General features: G+C 39.4%; 1 protein-coding gene across 7 annotated transcripts in view; it reads right to left on the minus strand.

The window, feature by feature from the left end:
- Positions 1–25,071, minus strand: part of JPH1 (junctophilin 1) — a 63,291-nt gene that overhangs the window by 11,153 nt on the left and 27,067 nt on the right. For all 7 annotated transcript variants that reach the window (XR_015951518.1, XM_035124534.3, XM_035124533.3 and 4 more), the window contains exon 3: positions 8,774–8,892. Coding sequence is in view for 6 of the 7 variants with exons in the window: in XM_035124534.3 (XP_034980425.1) it covers positions 8,774–8,892 (119 nt within the window). In the remaining variant the exon portion in view is untranslated. The remainder of the gene's footprint in view (positions 1–8,773; positions 8,893–25,071) is intronic.

The raw sequence follows: 25,071 nt of genomic DNA on the forward strand, positions 1-25,071 counted from the left end.
ACTTACCCCAATTTTCTACCACTGGCTTTCAAGAAAAGGGACCTAAGTGAACCCTTTCTCCAAAGGAGACTTTTCTGGTGCCATTTGTACTTCTCTATCCCTCTTTGGGCTTTTCATCTTATCATCACTGACGCTTGGTGAAAACCACAATCGAATTTCAATTTTTATATCAACCCTTTGCTACATATGTCTGCCATGCATTCTTTTCTTCTTCTTCTTCTTCTTTTTTTTTTTAAAAAACACATTTTTATTTTGGTTGTTAAACAAATACAGATTCTACCATGCATTCTCAATAAACAAGAACAACAACAACAACAACAACTCATTTTGTTTCATTTCCTATGCATCTACCATACCCTGATTCTTCTAAAGTTTCTAGAAGCCCTCTCTTAAACACCCAGCATAATTTTAGAAGGGAAAGCTGCAGAATTAGTCTCTAGACCTAAAGACTTATGAACAGTATAATAATTTCCAGCACATAGCCCTGAAACTCAACAGTTGTGGAACATTTTTATTATTTTTTACTTCCAGGGGAGTAATTGCACTGGCATGCTAAGGGGCAACTACTTCTGCTTTAATTAAAATAAATTAAAATCACTTACATAACAGAGATGTATCTCTGAGTGTCTGTGACACACATTTGAAACATAATAATAATAATAATAATAATAATAATAATAATTTTTTATTTATACCCTGCCCTTCCCAGTTTAAAAACCGGGCGCAGGGTGGCTAACAGCATATATAAAACATTGATTAAAATGCAACTTAGAAACAGCATAAAATACAACATAAAATTCAAAAATTCAGGGGTCATTTTGGAAAAAAACAAAACAAAAACCCAGTCAGTAGACATCAAATGATCACCAGGGCTAACTGGCCAAGTTGGTCCTGCTAGGGCCAGCAAGGAGACCAGAGAAGAATTTAAATGTGGGGTCCCAGAAAGGGTTTCTTCATGGAAGAGGAAAGGGAAAAGGGAATAGAGGATCAGGCTAATTCAAATTGAAGGCCAGGCGGAATAGCTCTGTCTTACAGGCCCTGCGGAAGGAGATCAAGTCCTGCAGGGCCCTAGTCCCGTGGGACAGAGCATTCCACCAGGTCGGAGCCGTCACTGAAAAAGCCCTGGCCCTGGTGGCTTCCTTAGGGCCCGGGACCTTTAAGCTACAGTATTATTATTCATGGACCTTAGGGTCCTCTGCAGGACATACCATGAATGAAATCCTCAGTATTTCGTTTAATATTTATTTGTTTACATTTATTAGTCATAGGAAATTGGAGGCTGCCTTATACTGAGTCAGACTCCCAGATCCATCTAGCCCAGTACTGTCAACACTGACTGGCAGCAGTTCTCCCGGGGGATTCAGGAAGGACACTCTCATTCCTACCTGGAGAGTCTGAGGATTGAATCGCAAACCTGCTGCAGACAAAGCATGTGCTCTACCACTGAGCTATGGCCACACTGACCTGGTCCTCAAGGTTAGGTTACATTTTCATATGTTTCTATATCACTCCCCAGTGATTATTTACAGAGAGTTCACCCCCCTCCCAATGAACACACAATAACATCAATAAAACAACAGATTAAAAACTACTGCAGCAGAAGAGTTGCTCATAAAAAAAGGCCTGCTAAAATGAAAAAATCACCTTTCGGTGCCAAAAATACATTATTGTAGGTGCCAGACAAGCTTCCTGGGGAGATAATTCCCATAAACAGGAAAGAATGCTGAGAGAATGCAAAGGCAGTATAACTGTATACCAGCTCTGTCTCATCACTTAACCTAAAAGCATATAGAGAAACACATATGCAGAAATATATCCTAACTATGCAAAGGAAAATTCTGGGAATCACAATTAAAATGGTGTTCTTAAAACAAATTAATATAACATGAAAACTCTCTTCACAGACAGAGTTTGTAAGCAAGGTTTCCAGTTAGGACAAATATTTATGGCAGCTATAAATATATATTTATAATAAAGACAATGAATGTGTCTGGCAATACTCCATGCAGAAGCCTCTAATTACTCATCTCCTGAGCATTTTAAAGGGCCAGTATAAGAAAGGATATAAAAGTTCTGGCAACTTGTTTTCAGTTGCATGTAATAATAATAATAATAATTTTTTATTATTCGTACCCCGCTCATCTGGGCGGCTTCCAACAGAAAAATGAAATAAAATAATCTATTAAACATTAAAAGCCTCCCTAAACAGGGCTGCCTTCAGATGTCTTCTAAAAATCTGGTAGCTGTTTTTCTCTTTGACATCTGATGGGAGGGCGTTCCACAGGGCGGACGCCACCACTGAGAAGGCCCTCTGCCTGGTTCCCTGCAACTTGGCTTCTCGAAACAAGGGAACCGCCAGAAGGCCCTTGGTACTGGACCTCAATGTCCAGGCAGAATAATGGGGGTGGAGAGGCTCCTTCAGGTATACTGGACCGAGGCCATTTAGGGCTTTAAAGGTCAGCACCAACACTTTGAACTGTGCTCGGAAATGTACTGGGAGCCAATGTAGATCTTTCAAGACCGGTGTTATGTGGTCTCGGCGGCCGCTCCCAGTCACCAGTCTAGCTGCTGCATTCTGGATTACTTGTAGTTTCCAGGTCACCTTCAAAGGTAGCCCCACGTAGAGCGCACTGCTGTAGTCCAAGCGGGAGATAACCAGAGCATGCACCACTCTCGCGAGACAGTCTGCAGGCAGGTAGGGTCTCAGCCTGCGTACCAGATGGAGCTGATAGACAGCTGCCCTGGACACAGAATTGACCTGCGCCTCCATGGACAGCTGTGAGTCCAAAATGACTCCCAGGCTGCGCACCTGGTCCTTCAGGGGCACAGTTACCCCATTCAGGACCACACCTGCCCGCCTCCTGTCACCCACAAACAGTACTTCTGTCTTGTCAGGATTCAACCTCAATCTGTTAGCCACCATCCATCCTCCAACAGCCTCCAGGCACTCACACAGGACCTTCACCGCCTTCACTGGTTCTGATTTAAAAGAGAGGTAGAGCTGGGTATCATCTGCATACTGATGAACACCCAGCCCAAACCCCCTGATGATCTCTCCCAGCAGCTGCATGTAGATGTTAAAAGGCATGGGGGAGAGGACAGAGCCCTGAGGCACCCCACAAGTGAGAGCCCAGGGGTCCGAACACTCATCCCCCCCACCACTTTCTGAACGCGGCCCAGGAGGAAGGAGAGGAACCACTGTATGACAGTGCCCCCAGCTCCCAACCCCTCTAGACGGCCCAGAAGGATGTTATGGTTGATGGTGTCAAAAGCCGCTGAGAGATCCAGCAGAACTAGGATGTTATGATGCTTAATGCTTTTCCCGGAGAGGTAGCTTTGGAAAAAACACACAAGTTGCAACCAGAGTTTCATAGAAAAGACTAAAGCAAACTAGAAAGTGCTGTTCCTTGAAAGGCTTAGAATCCCAAAAGAGAATTAATGTTGCTTAAAACTGCACTCTTTCAAAGGGCACATTATTTTTCATGGGAAGCCGGAGAGACATATTTTGTGAATGCAATTATCAGACAGCGTTTTCAAGAAACTGAACATGCCCATGGCATTGTGTGTTAAAGGACAGTGAGACATTAGGAGCCTCAATGTGCACAAACCATTGGAGAATAGGACCTTGTATCAAATCACGGTTGGCCCATGTAACTCAGTATTGTCTCTCAGTACTGACTGTTAGTGACACTGTGCTGAGGACTGAACTTGAAAACCTTTGTGTGCATCACTCCTCCCCACTTTTAGTTCACATGCACTGACATTTTTATGGCTAGCTTAGTGTTGTCATATGTCCGGATTTTCCTGGACATTAGTGGGATTTCAATGGCGGAAGTGACATCTGGGGGGAATTTCCGAAAAGTGGCATTTCCTCATGGATTTTCTCCTAAAAAAAGGTCAACAGATTTTCACTTCTTGAAATATGGCAACCCTAGCTAGCTTACTGTGGCAACTCCCTGAGCTCTTTGCTACTGTGGCGATTCCACATCTTTCCCTAGAATACACCTGATGTGCCTGTATATTTATTATCACATAGCATAGATCACGGGTGGCCAACTCCCAAGAAACTGTGATCTACTCACAGAGTTAAAAACTGTCAGTGATCTACCCCCCTTTTTGGGGTTCAGGTCAAAGTTGTTGAACTTTTCCTAGGAAGGAGGAAGACCGATTGAACGGGGGGGGGGGGTGGTTCAGGTCAAAGTTGTTGAGTTTTTTCAGGGAGGAGGTAAAATGTTGAGCTTTTCTTGGGGGAGCCACAGTTGTTCAGCTTCTTTGGGGGGAGCCAATGATCTACCAGTGATCAACTGCAGACATCCAGTGATCTACCGGTAGATCACGATCTACCTGTTGGACATGCCTGGTATAGATGAAGTTTATATATTTTTTCTAATGATTCAAATAGCCGAATAACAAAAAAATAAGTAACTCCCTCTTGCTCACTTTAGTTAGGCAACATTTTCTGACATTCAGTAAAAAGATTACAACAGTAAAAAGATTGCAAACTACTGCAAGGATGGCATAAGCAACAAACTGTTGTATAGCTGTAAAATTAGACCAATAAATATTTTTTTACTCATAATATCTGGCAGAGATTCCTTATATTCAGGTTTTAGTGTAAGAACTGACACATTTGTTTCATAGGTAATATTTTCAGCCAATGAGCTTGGTACTTAACACACATCATATAAAAGAAAAAAGATTTGAAAACTGGGGAGAGTGTTTTGCTTTCAGTATATATGGACTCTTTAAGTGGATTAGTGCTCACTTGCATTCAAGGGAGAAAAGACGCTCAAATAAGGCAAGATGCTAGCTGTCTGCAATTTTTTTTCTTTCCATAAAAAACCCCCCACACTCTTGTGGAGTTCCTATGTGCAGGCATGTACTCATTAAAGGACAGATTGCTTGCTTTTCACGCTAAGCATTTCTAGTCAAGAAAAGGGTAAAATTACATTTCCCCACAATATTGTCTTTCAGGACAATTTGACACAACAAGAGACTGTTGCCTAGCTACAGTCAGGAAGTGCAGAGAGCTGCCATGGCTAGAAATGGGAACTGTCAGATTTTTGTGCTGATGTCACAAATGAAGAGCAGGTTGATGGGTAAGGTGTGATGTGTATTTAGGCTTCAGGGCAGCTCAATCCATCCAGCAAACCTACTGTGTCCTCCTGACTTGGAAAAAAATACGAAGGCTTGGACTATGCTTGCCTACCTGGAAGACTTACGTTCTGGCTTCTGGCTCTAGCTTATTAGCATTCAGCTGCCTGAGGTCTAAACTAGACAATATGGCAGAGTTCCATGATCAAATCCACTATTCCTTCTAGCAGCTTCACTCCCGCAGCACCAATTTATCAGCATCTGCTCACACATTTCCACTGTCTCATCTAGTTTTCTCCTAAGGTCTATGACTGGCAGGCAGGACCAGGGTGGATAAAAATCAATGATTTTTTTTTAAAAAAATAAAATCAAAAAATCGGATTTTTTAATTTAAATCGGATTTTTTAATTTAAATTGGATTTTTTTATTTAAATTGGATTTTTTTTAAATAAAATGCTTTTAGTTTTTTAAAAAGCAATTTATTAAATTTTCCAATAAACACATTAAACAATAACAAAACATTCAACAACAAACACAACAACACACAATAAACACAAATTTTTCTCCTTTTAACGTCTATTCCATTATCTCAAAATCACTATGCTCTGCCGAGCTTTGACTTCCCTCCCTCCTTTCATTTGGTTTTCTTATCCACTCCTATCTCGCAGTTCCTTTACTCCCTCTATTTAAAGTCATTTTGTAGGATTTATTTCAGTCCTGCAAGTGTCTTTAAACTTCTACAATTCCTCTCCATGTAGTCCACAAATTTACTCGTGTCTTTTTGGAACCTTGCCTCTCCCTGGTTTCGGATCCTGCTAGTCAGCCTTGCAAATAGTCCATCATTTTTGTCTGCCACTCTTCAATTGTCGGTAACTCCTGAGTTTTCCATTTTTGGGCTAACAAAGTCCTAGCCATAGCTGCCAAGTTTTCGCTTTTCTCGTGAGGAAGCCTATTCAGCATAAGGGAAAATCCCTGTAAAAAAGGGATAACTTGGCAGCTATGGTCCTAGCCGCGGTTGTTGCATGCATAAATAATACTTGATCTCCTTTTGCAATCTCCTGACCTATATGACCCAATAAAAAAGCCTCTGTTTTTGGGGGGAAAGTGTATTGAAAAATCTTTTTCAGCTCATTATATATCATTTCCCAAAATCTTTTAATTTTTTTGCATGTCCACCACATATGATAAAATTCACCATCCTTCTCTTTACATTTCCAGCATGTTTTACTACTCATCCTATACATCTTAGCTAATTTTACTGGTGTTAAGTACCATCTATACATCATCTTCAAGACATTTTCTTTCAGGGCAGTACATGCAGTAAATTTCAATGTTTGATTCCACAATTTCAGCCACGCATCGTATTCAATATTATACCCAAAATCTTTTGCCCATTTTATCATCACTAAATAAAATGCTTTTTGAGGAAAATATATTACCATCCAAAGGTTATTCCATCATGAAATAAAGATTAGTTTTTTAATTATGTATGTAGAATAAGGTTGTACATGTTTAATTTTTTTGGTAAATAAATTCCATTAATCCATTCACAATGTCATGCTCTTCCAGAGGTTTTTGTAAGATTATTGGGCAGTTTCTCTGCCTGCAAGATATTATCACAGATGCTTGGTTTACTTTTGCAGTTCTCAAAACTGAATTTGACTCAACAGAGATCACATGCCTCTTCTTCACAGCAAAAATGTTATAACATGAACAGAGTTGAGAAAAAGACCTTAATCCTATTGTTCTACAAACCTATGAATACAGAATCAACCCCTTCAGTGCTAAGTTTCAAGAAGTTCAGTGAATAGAATAGAAACACTATTTTTCTGATTGTTTGGAGTGGACAGTATTTAAGTTTTTCATGTGTAGGCTGGGCTGACAGTCTAAGTTTCTTAATATATATATATATATATTGTTTTTGTTTAGCCAAATTACTTAACAAACATGGATGTTTGTTTAAGCAAATAACATATGCTGTAATGTTATTGTTTCAGTTTAATAAATCTATTTAAATTGTTATTATTAAGGTAATTATTCTTTTTCTCCTGCCTAAGTACAACAGAAAAGTTGTCCAAATACAGTATGAATGATTAACCTATTAAACTGGGGATAAAAAAACTAATATGAAAAGTTGTTACCGGTATTCTAAAAATCTTCATCTACCAGCATATTAAAGTTATACCAGCAAGAATTAGTCTTTATGTAGAAAACTATGATTTAAATCAAGCCTTACTGACTAGTGATTTAAATCATGATTTAAATCGTGATTTAAATCAGTTTGATTTAAATCAAATCCACCCTGGGCAGGACTGAGGCTATCTGATGCATCACTGAATTTTTGTAGCACCTATCAGCAAGCTTTGGAGCTGCTACAACCTAATTGAGTTAGGAAACAGAAATAACTGGGAAATGGTTATCTGTGGATAACAACTTTGAAATTATTTTCTTTCTTCTGAAACATTTAGAATTCCAATTTTTAAAACCTATTTTATTTGCCAAGTACTTAAGGCTGGTGTTTTTTGTTTTTTGTTTGTAAATACCGGTAAGAGTCTGTTAAACATGTGACATCATTTATGCATATGTTACATCAGAAATGTTTTAAGCTGCATATTATTATATCAGAGTGGATCTTAGCTGGCTCTAGAAAAGGTGAAAACATATTTCAAACTTCTAACATGAAGATAGTAAGCATCTGTCTATAAATACCGGTAAGTAACATAGCAAGGGCTTTAAATTACAAGAGCTTTACAGTGGCATTACTACAGGCTCATATATCTTCTTGTGTAGAAATGCCGATATACATTCAGGCAGCTGGTGTAGCATTAGGAATAGCAGGAGGGCTCCAGTTCAAGTCTCAGGTCAATTATAAACTCACTGGCCTTAGACAAACTATCTCTCAGCCTCATGCTGCATTACTCTAGTATGAAGATGATATTGCTCAATAATATGGGTCCTAAGTAATGTCCTTTTAAAAATGATTTCATGATGGAACAGATATGGAAACCTTACACTGTATTAGCTTGTTCTCTTTCAGATAATGCAACACCTCAAACATGCATAAACTTAGACAGAACAGTCCTCTGAGGACACGTTAAGTATCTTGCTCAATATCTGGATTAAGGAGCTGAATATGAATCAGGACCCAAGAATATATGCTAAAGGTCACACGAACCTTTCAGGCAGATATTCTGTAGAGCATGTCATTTCTTTCCTTTCCATGTTAGCTTTTGAAATGGAACTATTAAGCCACTCCTTGGTTTTCATGGGAAGACATGGATAAGAACATTTTTTTATCATGGTATTTCTTTAAGCCATGTTCCAGTTTCATGACACAAATATCTGATTCACTCCTGCTGGTTAAAGAGCCTCCTGCCATGTCACTGGGATCAGTATGTGGGCCACTGAAGAAATGGTTATATTTTGTATCTATTGCAGCATCATTTTTGCAGGGATTGTTGAGCAGTGGCCTTAATATGTTTATTTCTGTAAATCCTCATGCCTTCTGCAAATCACAAAACCCAGAGCATTACAACGTTGTGGAAGCTGTAACACAGGGTTCAATAATGCCCACTTGCTTGTGTAACAAAAATCAACTAGTACAATGGGAATTTTGGGTTGTCTTTTCCCTGCCCCCCCCCCATCATTCATCTACAAAGTCACTCAATTCCCATGTTACCTGGCTGGTAGAAACCTGGGGAAAGTTCTCTGGCGACTGCTCTGGCGATGTCACACTCCTGACGAGCAGATTGGCTGGCTTGATCTGCAGCATCAGCTTTAGCCCTTGCATGCGCAGTTCTGTAGAAGGCATTAAAAATGTGTATGAGCACAGCTGCATCAATACAAGTAATTCATATAAATATGAAAAAAGCCCATCTAGTCCAGCATCATTCTCCCAGGGGGAAACCACATACCCCTGGGAAGCCCAAAAGCAGAGCAACTTGTGATTTCTGGCATTCAGATGCCTATTGCTGCCAACAGTGGAAATAAGCCATAGTCATTGTGGCTAGTAGTCACTGATAGCTACCATATAAAATTCAACACACCAATTTTAAGGGCAATATGCAATATGCCACACAAGGCATATTGCCACTACAGACAAAAAAAGCAGAGCAATGTAAAGGTAGCAGAGTGCTTAAAATGCCACAATATTGTTCTTTTTGCTAACAAATTTACTATGCCAAAAGTTCATGTGAACCACTGTGTCGTTTTTACTACAATAAGCTAACACGACTACTACCCCCTGGACCCCCCCCCCCGGGCATTTGACATGAACCATGAACCATTCAGCACCATGGATCAAATTCATGGGGGGCAGAGAGCTATAAATAGTTGGGCATCAGTTTGTAGAACAAAAGCAGCCGAAAAAGTAACATAAGAAAAGATGGGTGCACAGCACACCTGAAACCTTATTTGCCCTTGTTTGCATTTGTTGTTACTTCAGTCACATTGATACAGTTGGTCCAAAGATCAAGGAAGAATAACAAGAGGAACTGTACTGGTAACATGTTTCACAGATAAAGTATAAAAGGCGAGAGGGCAGACAGTATGAGAATATATAACAGTATACCATTTTCCCAAGAAGCATCTGAATAAATCACAAAATGTAAAAATAATTTGCCCTCTTCCATTCTTCTCCATGTAAGTCCTTTTAAAGGAATACCGGGAACTGCAGTTTGTTAGGATGCTAGGAACTGCAGCTAACAAGAGAGAATGAGAAATGAAAGGAACTGGCTCAGCAGCTGATTGCAAGAGATCGGGAGGGAGATAAGAGAGCTAGCTCCCTTCCCGGCCCCTCCGGCCCCTTGCCTAGGCCTCAATTGTTGTCTGCAGAGGGAGACATGTGACTGGCTGATTAGATTATCTGTCTGGAAACTGTAGAAATGGGTCCCTTTCCTAGAGAAGCTGCAGAACTGTGAGTTGAAACAGGATTTTAAAAACAGGATTTTTCCCTTTGCAAGGAAACTCAGCAACTTTGAGCTGATCCTAAAAAATGGAGCTTTCCTCCTTTGCAAAAAAGATGCACAACTCTGAGCTGACCCCCCCCCCCATGGGGCTTTTCACATTTGCAAAAAAAGCTGCACAACTTTGAGCTGATCCTTTAAAAAAATGGAGCTTTCCCACTTTGCAAAATAAGCTTCCTCAAATATTTATTGGGGGGGGGGCAAAGGCACCCAGGCCTCTAGGAGTTGGCTGCTATGCCTAGGACAATTCAAGAAATTTTTTTCTTCTTGTTTTCCTCCTCTAAAAACTAGGTGCGTCCTATGGAGCGAAAAATACGGTGCAAATTTGTGTGGGTGCATCTTCATGTCTGCAAATGAGATTGTGATAAGTACCTTGAGAGTGTGGTATGAAGAAGAAACCACCAGAGCCCCAGCTAGAAGATGAGTGGAGGGACCTCCTTTCTCCTTTGGCAGAGTCCAGAAGCCCAGGTCATCAATGGACTTACTAGCTGTAACCCATATAGTATAAAGTAGGCTTAGCCTACTGGGGCGCCCTCCAGATCTTTTGGACTACAAGTCCCATCAGCCTCAGCTAGCATAGCCAATAGCCACAATGATGGGAGTCCAAAACATCTGGAAGGAACAACACAGACAGTTCCAGGTATGAAAACTTCACTGAATAAATATTATAAATGGATGCAAAGCCGGTAAAAATACAAATCTCTCAAAAGATAAAAACAGTCCTCCTTCAGTGTGAAAAAGAAGATGCATTGTTATTCCTATCCTGCCCACAAACACAAGAGTTCCTTATTTGCCATTCACTTCATTTTCCAATACATTTTCATGTCTTGCACTTGTGTGTATCGTATACAACCTTTTCTGTCAACAATACATATACAATACATATACCGAAGCCGTATGTCATCACATATGCAAGCAAGGGAACAGACTTCACTCATAAACACAAATCTTGTCTTGATTTTTATGTTAAAATAAGTTATCATACCATTTTCCATTTATCTTCACTCTTTATCTTTTTCTACTGTTCTTCTAACTATCAGACATTTATGCCAATTCAACACATGCTAAAACTCTCAAGCTCTGGCTGTCCCTCTTTTCTGCCCTGACCTGCTGTTCACCCTATGCTTGGGCCCCTGCCTTCTGCTTTTCTCTTTTCCCTCTATGGCCTCCCATAGCATTTGGCTCTCACCCATTCTTCCTGACATTTGTCCTCTCACTCTCTGCCAAACCAGCAAGTAGAGAGTGGCATTTGAGGTTTGTTATAATTTATGCCATTCTTTCCGCAAGACTTCCTTTCTCCATTCCGATTCTGAAACTCAGCTGCTTCTGCTATACATTTTGTCTCTGTTTTAAGTTATTTTGTACTTACTTTCATTCAAGAGCTGCTTCACACATTAAGGATTTACCACTGTTAAGTAAACCATTGCAATTTACTCTGCATGAATATAGCATAGTAGATACACATTTGGAAGTTAGAGTCCCTCCTTTCTCCATCTCATCAGAGGGCTTCTTATGCTAACAAAATTTGGGGAGGAGAAGTTCCCTTGTACAAGTGGAAGTCATTCTACAAGTGCAATGACTTAACTGAATTCAACCCTGGGTGTCTATTTTTATATATAAAGTATTGATGTGCATATAAAAGGTAAAGGGACCCCTGACCATTAGGTCCAGTCGTGACTGACTCTGGGGTTGCTGCGCTCATCTCACATTAGTGGCCAGCATGACAAAGCCGCTTCTGGTGAACCAGAGCAGCACACGGAAACGCCGTTTACCTTCCCACTTGGAACAGTACCTATTTATCTACTTGCACTTTGACGTGCTTTCGAACTGCTAGGTTGGCAGGAGCTGGGACTGAGCAATGGGAGCCCACCCACAATTCTAAGATTAAGAGTCTCATGCTGTACCGACTGAGCCATCCTGAGCCTAAACAAGCTCCTGGGAGAGAAGTGATTTAGAGAGTAAAGAATTTGGACAATATGGTTCTAGGTCCAATGCCAGGCCTTTTGTTCTAAGTCTAGCAACACCAAGCAAAGGATTACTGATGCTGTGCTCTGTTGAACAGATCATCCTTCTGGTAAGTGCAGACTCCTACACATTGGGACATTTATCAGAACTCTTGTGCGTCACATCTTTGTACAGAAAGTACTGACAGATGGAATAAGAATGTGCTGTTTCTGTCATCACTGTTATGGGTATATCTACTCATCTTATAAAAAGAACCTCTTTAGTTTTCACTTTTTAAAATAGCTCCAGAATTAAAATATATTAAAATCAATTGATCGTTTTGAGTATGTTGAGCTATTTCCCACATTTCACTAAGAGAACCTGGAATGAATTTTACAGGTATGAATTAAGATTCTGAAAGCCTTGGTTGGGGGTTAAAATACGCACCCAGAATTCAATGCTGGCCAAGTCCCTTTACTTAACAGCACAGACGAGTGAAGGCAAACATACACCAGGTTTGAGAAATCAAAACAGTCTTGTGTATGTGGATTACATCTATGGATCTCTTTTGGAAAAATAATGTGAGGGCTATCTTTTCTAATAAAATCTGAAACCCATATTCTCACAATTTGGTTGCTCCAACCCTTTAACAATCAGAGTATAAACTTTGGTAAGTTAAGACATATAAAATATATAATTGAAAATGACATATATTCTGCAACACTACACAGGTAAATATCAAAATTAAAGATATAGTAAAAAGCATTACCCAACTCCAAATGACCAGCACATAAATATATCGCTTCCAGTATACTTTTGCCTCATCAAGGTTCCAAATGTGCCAAAAAATATAAAATAACATTAATAATGAACAAAATATAAATGGCCTAAGGTAAAATACCATTATGATAATGGAATTCTGTAACAATAATTAAATTGTGTTATCCTATAAAGGCCCAATACTTACTTGGAGGGGAGAAAGCCAGTTAGACAATGAAAATTAACAATTGCACGGCTCCCCCTGCCACCGTGTCTTGTAAGTAAATAACAGTATTTCCATTAACTGCCTCCATCAATGCTGCTGCAGAAGCAGTTTCTCCTAGTCCAGGTTTCCTTCCCTTGGTGGCAATTTCATGTATGGTACTTCTTTACAATATTATAACAAGGCAGAAAGAGAAGACTCACAATTCTGTTTGCTGCTTTTGTTTGCAAGATCAAATATATCATTAGAAATAGCTAGCTTAAAAAAGTTCACCTTAATCCATTGAAATCAATTGTAAAGAATAGGTGGGGTTGGAGTTGTTCCTTCAAGCTGTTGCTTGGCCCTGTGCGCATGCCCCCACCCCATAACTGTTCACAGTATTGCCATGATGTCATAGCTCTTCTCCCATCTTTTGATACTAGGAGGCAAGTTCCAGTGAATGAATTAAGTGACAGACTGACCAGTGTCAAAGTGATAATTCTTTTAACTCTACAGAATCACATGCTACATCTGTTGTTAGCATGGGTTTTTTGCAAACAGGGAGAAGGAAAGGAGAGAGCAGCAGCAAGTATAGATTGCTGGCAGCAGGATTAAGTGACTGTAAAGTCTACCTCCAAGTACAATATTCAGGGAAGAGGGAAGGAAGAGCTGGTTGGAGAAAGAAATACAAAATTTGTGAAAACAGGGTGGGTTGCATTGCAATGCAACAAGCTGAGAAAGAATTTGTGGGAAATAAGGCATATGATTACTCAGTGGCAAGGTAGCAGTTCAGTTCACCAAATGTTAGCTTACCAACAGCCTTAAATAAAACTTTTATTAAAAGTTGTTGCTACTGAGTGGTATCCACTGTTCACGGTGTAAGCTTCCAGTCAGAGAAAGAGAGTTATGCTTCTGTGAATGGAGCAACACTGGAGCTCATCCACTATCTTCATATTTTAAAAAAGCCTGCAGTATCCTAAGAATGCATTTCTCTTCTCTTGTTTCAGATTGTGTAATGGGTTTGAGAGCAAACTATTGGGCGCGGTTTACTACAATAAGAGTAAACATACATACACGCCATGATGAGCACAACAAAATGTAAGCCAATTTAATTGTACACTTAGTGGGAATTTTACTACTGCAGGAATCTTCACGTAATTCACAAGCAATTAAACTCAAAACAAAGAAGATGGGGGGGGTAGTGTTTACATTTTATGCACCTATTTATTACACCACTACAGGATATGTACTGAGTTCTTTAAATTAGTGGGATTTAAGGAGCCTAGTGACATGCAACTTCAAATCATAGCTGCCAAGTTATCCCTTTTTTACAGGGATTTTCCCTTATGCTGAATAGGCTTCCTCGCGAGAAAAGTGAAAACTTGGCAGCTATGCTTCAAATCTATCTATCATCTATCTATCGATCTATCATCTATCAACATTTCCTATAGTTATCTGATACTTAAAGCAAAATATAACTTTTATAAAAGATGTGAAGAATCACAGCCTAACGAATTCCACCCTCATGGTCTTATGGTCCCCCATGACAATTTCCAGTCTAACCTATCCTTACCTGCCAAACAGAAATATAGGAAGTTGCCTTATATGGAGTCAGAGCACTGATCCATCTAGCTCAGTTCTGTCTATGCTGACTGGCAGCAGCTCTCCAGGGTTTCAGTCAGAGAACATTCCCAGCTGCATCTGCAGGTGCCAGAATAAGCCTGTGCCCTTTCCCAAACATAAACATTGACACCTATGTCTTGGTGATTGAATTGCAAAAAATATATATTACAATACCTGAATATACTCTTGTTCATAACAAGTATATTAAAAGCCTTTGTATACAGGAATTGTAGGTCTGTTCATTTGTTTTTAACAGGTGTTCACTGCTCCAAAAAAGTCCAGTTCGTTCCCCATAATAAAGTTCTACTAATAAAGCATGCTTTTCAAGTTGAGATAAATGATTCAAGCCTTTGGTATCAAATGCTGAATATCAATATTTTTAAATGTTATTTCCCATGATCAGCCTTTGTTTACAAGCACATAATTTCCACCGATCTGAAAAGACACTATGTTTGGATAGGATGATGGAAAGGTTTTTTTCTTCAGCAAGTAAAGTAAAACTGCAACACACTGCAAACTAGCTACCATTAAGCAAATGGAATATTTGTCACAAATCCAAATACATTTCAAGTAGATCCTTTAAAGCAAACTCTAATGTTCCGAGTTAAGCGAGTACTTAGCTCTGTCCTGTACACTTTCATTGCAACGCTTCACTGAATTTTAAAACATGACCAGCACATGACTTATACCTAATTATTCCAGTGGACTGATCAACTTACATCAAATGGCTGGATGATTAAAGTGTTTTAGAGAAACCCCAGGTACAAAGGTACTGTATCATCATATTAGCATTATTTACTAAGCAGAGAGTCCAAAATTGTTCAGAAATGAATATCTACTTTAGGTCAAAGAGTTAGAGCTCTCTACAGAGTAATACATTCATTATACTATGAGTTTTAAAGACTACTTCTCTATTAGGATGCAACAGCACAGAGCAGTGGCTCTCTGAGCCTCTTGGGCTTGTTGATAGGAAGGTTGGCAGTTTGAATCCTGGCAATGGGGTGAGCTCCTGTTGGTCTGTTCCAGCTCCTGCCAACCTGGCAGTTTGAAAGCACGTCAAAATGCCAGTAGATGAATAGGAACCGCTACAGCGGGAAGGTAAACGGCGTTTCCATGTGCTGCTCTGGTTTGCCAGAAGCAGCTTTGCCATGCTGGCCACATGACCTGGAAGCTATACGCCGGCTCCCTCGGCCAATAATGCAAGATAAGCGCGCAACCCCAGAGTCGGTCACGACTGGACCTAATGGTCAGGGGTCCCTTTACCTTTTACCAGCGGGAAGGTAAACGGTGTTTCCATGTGGTCTTGTTTCCATCACGGTGTTCCGTTGCTCCAGAAGTGGTTTAGTTATGCTGGCCACATGACCCGGAAAGCTGTCTGTGGACAAATGCCAGCTCCCTTGGCTTGAAAGCGAGATGAGCACTGCACCCCAGTCGCCTTTGACTGGACTTAACTGTCCAGGGGTCATTTACTTTTAACTTTTACCTATTAATCATAAAATGATTTCATGACTCAGTTCTGTCTCCGCAGATGTTTCTTATGCATTAACTATGGCCGTGTTTACATGTAATAAGTCATGTTTATCTTAAATCCTCCCCTCTACTGCACAGGTCCTTGTGTGTCATCCTCTGCCCCCTGGTCAGCATCCACATAGCTCAAACAAGTACTACTATGACTAGCTGTATCATCCAAACCTGGACTGTGTTTTGTAAGTCTGAAATAAACCAAAGTTTTTTCAGTAAAGTATATACTTCCTTTTTAATCCAAAGCATAGGATGGGGTTCACCTAATGAAACCCATCAGCAAAAGCCCATGTAAGGACCTTACTAAGGAATTAGTAAGGACTTCTGCTTGTGCAGTGGGACTTCTCCCCTCTCCTCCAGCTGTGACCCCCCAATTATCTCAAGGGAATCAAGAGAACACCTAGAACTGTGAGGGGAGAAGGAGGATCCTTCTGTCTATCAAGCCAAAATGCTGACACTGACAGAACAATTAAAATAGCAGAACACTAAATTCCTCCCAGTGTCTGACAGAAAAGGAAATAGTTCAGGTCCCACAAAAGGGTCAAAAATCCTCAAAAGATTATATAAGAGGAGATAGAAAGATAACAGACAGCCTTTGAGGTCAGTCTCATATACTAACCGAACCAAATACTGTAGAATGTTACAGAAGTGACGGGCACAGAAATTCAAGAGTGCAGGCAGGTCACATCAATTATTCTGGCAGGAGCAGGGACAAGTTATATTTCCTTGCCTTCCCTAATCTTGGGCTTCTTCCTCGTGAGTAGATTTGCTGACCATGAATGTTCCAGGATTCTGGCTGAAATGGAATCCTTCTCAGCTAGCATATTTGATGCAGGTGTTAGTAAGTCTGCCAGATGTGGAAGGCTCCATTTCAACAGCCATATTCTTCTCCTTCCCACAAGTTCCAAGGAGAACTTGCTTTCCACATGATGTTTGAACAGACACTGCATAGACCATCAGCATTGCTAGCTGGTAGGGGTATAGTTTTCATCTTCAAGGTGAGGCCTCTCTAGCAAGCAGATCTGTTGCATCTTTTAAGATGAGCCCTGGTGGATAAAGCCAAAGGCCAACATCTTGTTTCTTGCAGTAGCCAACCCTATGAGTATGGGAGAACCTCCTTCCTTACTTGCTTTTGAAGCCTTCTAGGTTGGTGGCCATCACCACAGCTTGTGAGAGCAAATTCCATAGTTTAACTATGGGCTATGTACAGTAGTTTCTTTTGACTGTCCATGTTCTCAACACTATGCATTATTCTATTCAACTCTATCATACCCTTTGAACGTCACTTGTCTTTTCCCTAAACTAAAATGCCTCTGACATTGTAGCTTTTTCTCATAGTCAAAGCTGTTCCAAGTATTTTGCCTGCCTTTTCTATTCCTTTCTCAACTCTAAAATATCATTTTAGAGATGCGTCAACCAGAAGTATACACAATATTCCACTTATACATCTAAGACTGTGTATAAGGCATTTACGACATTGGCAGTTTTATTTTAAGTTCTCTTTCTAGTGACTCCTTACATAGAATTCACATTTTTTTCATAGAGTGGGGAGATTACAGGGGTTTGGACTCGATGATTCTCTGGGTCCCTTCCAACTCTTACAATTCTATAATTCTATGAAGTTGCTCAGATTTAGATCCGAAAAAGGGAAAAGATGAATATTGAGATTGCTGCACAGTGTTGACTCTGGAAGGCATTCATGTTTAATAGGTTTGAGCCTGAAAGATTTTCAGGAGGTGATTAAGATATCTAAAAAAGGTCATATAATTTGATTCCTGGAAAGGATAAAAGCCCATAGAGGCCTGCTGGTTTTAAATGAAACACCATGTTGAAAGATTGAGAGGCCAATGGGGAATACTTTGATCCTGAAAAATGGATCTTTACTCCACTACTGTGAACACATCATAGTATTAAAATAAACAACAGTGGTTTACAGAGCAGAGCTAGAACAAGGGATCCTATATGGGCAATAGGGTTTTGGAATTATAGCAAGGGGTACACTTAACAAGGATAGAGAAAGTTGGTGTGGACCATTTCCCCCTTCATTTATTTACAAAAGTAAAACAAAACATTCATTTTTTTTTGTTCAGTGGGTTAATCCAGCAAAGTAGATACAGTATGTGTAAAAAAAATTACACTCAAATGTTTCATGAAAACAATAATACAGTAGTCATGAATGCTCAAGGAGGAAGGATGGGGTGGGGGTGGGGGGGAACCTGAAACAAATGAAAATATCCCAATTAAGAAGCATATTTGCAAATGTGAAATGCCACAGAATTTAAACATTTTTCTTTATGGGGATGACATCAACATCTTGACAAGGTAGAGAAGCGAAGTATAACTAAAAGCAAAGCTGTTGTGTAATTGATTTTTTTCAGCACAGAGACCCAAAGTTGTTCTGCCCAAATTGGTTAACCACATACTGGTTCTAAAGCAGAGATTAAACCATGGCTGACCACCCAGAGCAAGAAATAACAAACAGAAAACGGAATAAGACATCTGGTTAAGTTTATTGTTTCGGGCTGTAATAAACACAGGTAAGATTATTTACTTAAGCAGGATACCCTACCTCTATAATTAAAAAGCAAAGGAAGTATGATTTGTGTTTCATACCTATTGGTTTTAGTCAGGTGTAAACTCATTCATAAATTTAAATCAATTACTCAATCTATTAAAATGCATATAATTGACTGACTAAAAGTTATTAACCTAGAGACCAAAAAAATAAACAGGGAGGCATTTACATGCAACCCTGCCCTAATGAAATGCAGAACTGAAATTGAGTCTCCACTATTGCAAAAAATAAAAATGTCCATAACCATAAATAAGTTTCTAACTAAACTCCAACTAAACAATCACAAATTATTAAATAAAGCCATGACTGGATAATGCAGCAATATTAATAATATTAATATTAATATTACTATGCCCCCTTCCTCTTTTGGTGCAGATGTGAGACAATCGGAAGCTTCCACTTTTGCCTTAGATCAGGCTTCCTCAATCTTGGCCCTCCAGATGTTTTTGGCCTACAACTCCCACAATCCCTAGCTAGCAGGTCCAGTGGTCAGGGATGATGGGAATTGTAGTCTCAAAACATCTGGAGGGCTGAGGTTGAGGAAGCCTGCTTTAGATTAATTGCAACTTGTCACAATTAATCTGAAACGGAAGTGGAACAGGTCTGGATTTAGGTTTGATGAGGCCCTAAGCTACTGAAGGTAATGGGGTCATTTATATGTCCAGCTGTCCTTTGTCAACAAAAATTTCTTGCTGTTTTTTGTGTTAAATATATGCCATATGGTAATATAGGGACCTAATAGGTATCTAAAGCCATTTGCACATGTTGCCATGCAACCACTCCATGCAGAATGTAGGCACCCTATATATAGAAATGAGCAAACCAGTGATATTTTAGGGAGCAGGCTAGCAGTCGGGGCCCATGACTTACGTCATGGAAGCCTACACAACACAAAACACTGTTGCTGTATGTAGGTTGTTTTTTTTAATCTTATATTTTGGAAATAGACATCCAGGTTTTTTTCCTTTAATTTTTGGGGGGGCTCTCAAGAGAGTAGGGCCCTAAGCTATAGCTTGTAGCTTATACGTAAATTCGGCACTGAAGTGGAAGCATCTGATCTTCTGCTTGTGGCAGCTCTGAAGGAGTGTGGGAGAGGGGGAGCAAGAGAGGTGAAAGCTTGGTGTAGCTTCTTGAAATCAGAAATCATGGTTTGAACTCAGTCAGTGTTACAATGATGTGAATGGAAACACGACATATTTGAAATACATTTTCTATTTTGTTCAGCAGCCTATGCAATAATATCCAATCAACCTCCAAAATCCTTTGGAGATCTCCCCCCCCCCTTGCAATGGCCAGATGGCAGAATTGAGCTATGGGAATTCAGTCAAGAGACAGCCCAAAAGATCAAAACATTATGGATATTCAAAATACCTTTGAATTTTGTTGAAACACTGAATAATTTTCTATTTATGTTTGTGCAAAGGATGAGCCATAATGTAGCCTATGAAATATCACTCAGTTAAGAAATATTCAGCTAAAAGATAGTCTTTTGACAGCATTACTTATTTATAAAAATTCTAACCTGCCCTTCATAGAATCAGAGATGGAAGGGATTGTGAGGGTCATCTAGTCCCATCACCTGCAATGCAGGCATCTCCACTAAAGCATCCATAGTAGGTAAGGATTCAGCTCGCTGATTGGATCCAGTTTATCTCCACTACCTTATTGTCTGCATCCCTTTTGGTGGAATCCCAGCATCCTGTTCTCACAGTGACCAGGTGCTGACGGGAAACCTGCAGGCAGGTCCCTGAAGGCAACAGCACTCTCTTCTCTTGAGAACCCCTGCAACTGGTATTCAGAGGCATACTGCATCTGGCATAGTTACAGGTAGGTAGCCGTGTTGGTCTGCCGTAGTCGAAACAAAATAAAAAAAATCCTTCCAGTAGCACCTTAGAGACCAACTAAGTTTGTCATTGGTATGAGCTTTTGTACGCATGCACTTCTCCAGATACACTGAAACAGAAGTCCCTTATATATAGTGAGGGGGTGGGGAGGGGTATTACTGACAGTGGATGTAGACCTTGTATCTTTATGCTGGCTAATCATTTTCTGGCTGGCACTTGTGAAAGCAAGAGAGTTCTGCCAGGAGAGAAGGTAATAACCCTAACTAGGTGGTTCTACTGCATACCAGAGAAAGCAAAGAGGCAACTGGAGGATCAGGATCAGGACCTTCTTCCACAGTAAGTCCGTTCAATGCCACTGGTTTCAATCAAGGCTGGCATTAGATGGCACAATAGCACAACACTAATTTATATTACAGGGTTTGGTCCTTTTGCAAGGCAAGAAATCATTTACAAACCAGCCAGTAGATAATCTACAATGCAAAGCACAATCCTGAAATATTTCAATCACAGGATCATACTTTCCAGAAGTTTCATGATATAAAAACCCCCAATGTATTTATGAAGTCACAGGTGAAATAATTTCAGTAATTAAGTAGCATATCTAAATAGCTTATGGTTAGAAAATTGAAATTAAAATTACAGAAACATACCATGCATGCAAAAAAGAAATAATTGTGCACTTACTAGTTCCTTGTTCGGGTTCAGAATGCATCAAATCTTGCTTCCTTTGATATTCATACATTTCCAAAAATATTCATTATCATCAGCATCATTATTTTTACACGTGATGTGTTTTTTGTAGAGATGTGTTATGACTTTCCTATATTAACCTGAAGCATCATTTCATTTAACTTAAGCTGAATGGTTTACTCTTTTTTCTTTAACTTCTAATTCCGTTTCTAATGTATAAATGCAAGCAAAACAAAGTGATTGACTCTCTAAGATTGCAGCATCTTTTAATATACACATGTTCTGCAGTTTATTAAAAAAAATTAGCCACAGATGACACAGACAGTCAAATACACCCAGTTAGCATGCATATTGTCTGTATATATTTAAACTACAGTATGTATTTGCCTATTTGGCTCATAGTAGCAACTGGCAGAAGAATGGAGAGGCCACACACATTACCAGTTTGAAACAGCATCAACCAGTCACCAGTCAGTTTGGCAACTAAGGGCAGATCCACCCAATTATGGTAATTCAGATGTCATGGTACCAACCCACCTTAAATATTTAAGGAGAAAAATAGCACCAACCCATGAAGGTCAGAGTCATCTACCTTTAAAAATATTTTTTGCCTTATTGAATGACAAGTGATATACACTGCCTTGCTAGGAAATAACTTTGAGTGAAACACACCACCACTAAGAGATAACTTGTAATTTGAATGTCTTGTTATTAAGTCACCGTCAGTGCACTGGAGTGAATTCCAACCTTTTTTGAACTCTTCTGAAATACTGCTGGAAGCAAAGAGTGGAATCTGTGATAAGGAGTACTCCAGTTCAAGAGGGAAGATTAAGTTGATGGAAATGACTTCAAGCTGTAGAACACAGATGATGACTGGCATGCAGTGTTATTTATTTTCATACAACAATTCAATGCACTTTACAAATCCCAGAAATGTAACCAATGAAATTTGAACTGAAAATTCTAGATTTTTATGTGTGTCTCTGTGTGCATATATAATTCTTCCTAAAACGGTAGAGCTGAACCAGAAGTAATGGAAAAAATGCTTCCTGTGTAGGTTACCTTACACAATATTGTCTGTTACAATATTTAAGTTACAGCTAATGGTTTGATCTTCCTACCCATAAACTATTCTAGTGTAAGTTTTTCTATATAAACCTGGGCTTATTTGAATAAAAGCGTGCTATATATGCTAGCAGAGCTAATATTTAAAGTGAACATGTTGATGCTCAAGACAAGTAATATAACAATATTATATCTAATGATTGAATACAGATAATGTTTTGCTTGCAGTGATTCAGTTGATGTGGAAAACCAGGTTATAGCTGATGAGATGGGAACAGCAATCACCATAGCAACCACCTATCTCTTAAGAGAGAAAGTGGGGAGAAGCACTACAGTTATCTCTCCTTACCTATCTAAACAGCTTTGTTTTGATCCTAGATTTAGGGATCTTAAATAACTATTCACCTTGGCATGAAGGTGAGAGAAAAGATATGGGTATTATTACAAGGACAAACATGCATATCCCTGAGTTGCTATTCAGGGAATACCATGATGGGAAAGGTAAACTCACAGAGTTGTTCCAATTAAAAATAAGGGGCAGTATCCAACTAACTCGCTCTGACAGTGCAAGGATTTCTGCTTGCACAAGGAAACTTCGCCCACTATCCTTCCCCGTGCCTCCCCATATATGTTTTGGTACTTCCCTCAACCCTTTGGAGCAGATTTGGGATGGCACAGGATATGTGCAGAGAGAGGAGGGGTGGAGTTCTGTTGCACAAGCAGATATCCTTGCGCTGATGAATAAAGTTTCTTCAGTGCTGCCCAAACTTGCTATTTTCTATAGGATGATAAATTGAGTTTTTGTGTAGGTTATGTGCTTAACTGAAGCTTTTTCAACAACCTTCTGTGTGGCAATGTTATAGCTAAATTCCAATTTTTAATTTTGTAGTTAAAATAACATATGTAACAAATGCAGGGTGTTTTTTTAAACAAACAAACCAACAAACAAACAAATAAACAGAAATGCCTTAAATCCAAGTAATCCACACACACATCTAGATTTACATTCATGCTTGATGAGCAACATAATTATACAAGACACTGCACAGCAAGGCATATTCGAAATCGCTTTAATTACCCAGCAGCTTGATAATTTTGGGGTAATTGCAGAACAGCTTGCAAAGTTGCATTTAGATTTATTTAATTTTAAAACAGCTGTATATTAAAAAGAAAAGATGCTGCAGTATGTAAGCAATTTCTAAGATTTTGCTTAAACCCCTCATTAGTCTCATTACAAATGCAAAAAAATCAAATTATTTCAAAACTAAATTGATAAGCACTCTTGCATCATCTTTAAGCTTCGAATATTTATGAGGGATATAAATTGTTTTCCTGATGGCTGGCAAACATTTAAATTCACTCAGCATGATGAGACTGTATGATAAACCAAGAGTGTAAATAAGCAACCCTCTGTACTGACCTAATTTACAGTGTATCAACCACAGCTCAGCGAATGGAGCATATGCTTTGCACATTGAAGGTCCCAAGGTCAGTCCACCACATCTCCAATTAATGTAACAGGTGATGGGAAAACACCTGCCAGAGATCGTGGACAGACACTGCCAGTCAGAAGAGACAATACTGGGCAAGGGAATTAAGGCATGGCAGCTTCCTATGTAGCTGCATATACAACAACACCGCATTAACTATACAACAATCCACACCTCAACACAAAAAAAGATTATGCTTATCTGTTTTAAGACTATGTTCATGAGAGTTAAGGACTGCCATTTAATTAATGGCAATGGAAAAGCATTTGAAGTTGTTTTTTGATACCAAAATGGCAGTTGCCCCAAGGCAACTGATCCAGATAAAAACCTATGCTGACCTGGAACAATGGATTCATATTCGGAGCAGAGGAACACGGCTGAGGAACTGGTCACATAAAAGTCTGTAGCAGAAGTCCTACTGAATTCACAACACAGTCTGTATGAATGCAGGCCAAGATTCTAGCATGAATTGCTACGTTTCAATTAACATAGCCCAAATGTCACAGCTGAGCTCTGGCTAAAATAATTTAAACTCTCTAGGCAATAAGCTTACAGAATCTTCAACTATAGTGTTTTTCTCTCTCAGCAAGCCTGATCTTGGAGGTAACCCTTCTAGATATTGCCTAGCTAAATTTTTCCCCCCATCTGATGATGCCTCTGGATACTGAAAATCCTCAATATGTATTACAGGGAAAGCAGAATTACTTTAAAATCCAGCTCTGACATTTGGGATATATTAAATCTAGCTTAGTGCCATGCTAGAACTAAGCCTGCATTTACATTGATGGTATTGTGTGCTGGTCACGTAAATCGCAGAGCTCACTGCATGCATCAGTTGTCTTAAGAGGTATTCATAGCACTTACATAAGCAATGTATTGAACTTTGTGAAGCAGTAGAGAATAAAAATCCTGCTTATCAGTATGATGTCCACAATTCATTTCAAAGATACTTTATTTGTATGTCAAAATAGGGGGGAAAAACTTGCCAAGGATCGGAAGATATAGCTTGTTAAGGTACCTTTTTGGGAAGAGACGGAGCAAAATAAATTCACTTGTAAAGTTGAGATTCTTCACATCCGTACCTCAGTTAATGTCTGTTTCTGAGCCACTAAAAACATTCTCCATCTCTGTCCCCCCCAAAATCTATTGTGCAAGTCTTATAAGCAGTGATTATTTCTCTTTCAGGAACCTGCTGGTTTGTGCTAAACAATGGTTTAGCTCAGTGTTACATGTGAATTGTCAGTTTATCTGAACCTTTAGCCATAGTTAAACTTAAAGAAGCTAGTTTTATAACCCATGG

Source organism: Zootoca vivipara, chromosome 8 (assembly GCF_965207765.1).
Source record: "Zootoca vivipara chromosome 8, rZooViv2.hap1.1, whole genome shotgun sequence".
NCBI lineage: Eukaryota > Metazoa > Chordata > Lepidosauria > Squamata > Lacertidae > Zootoca > Zootoca vivipara.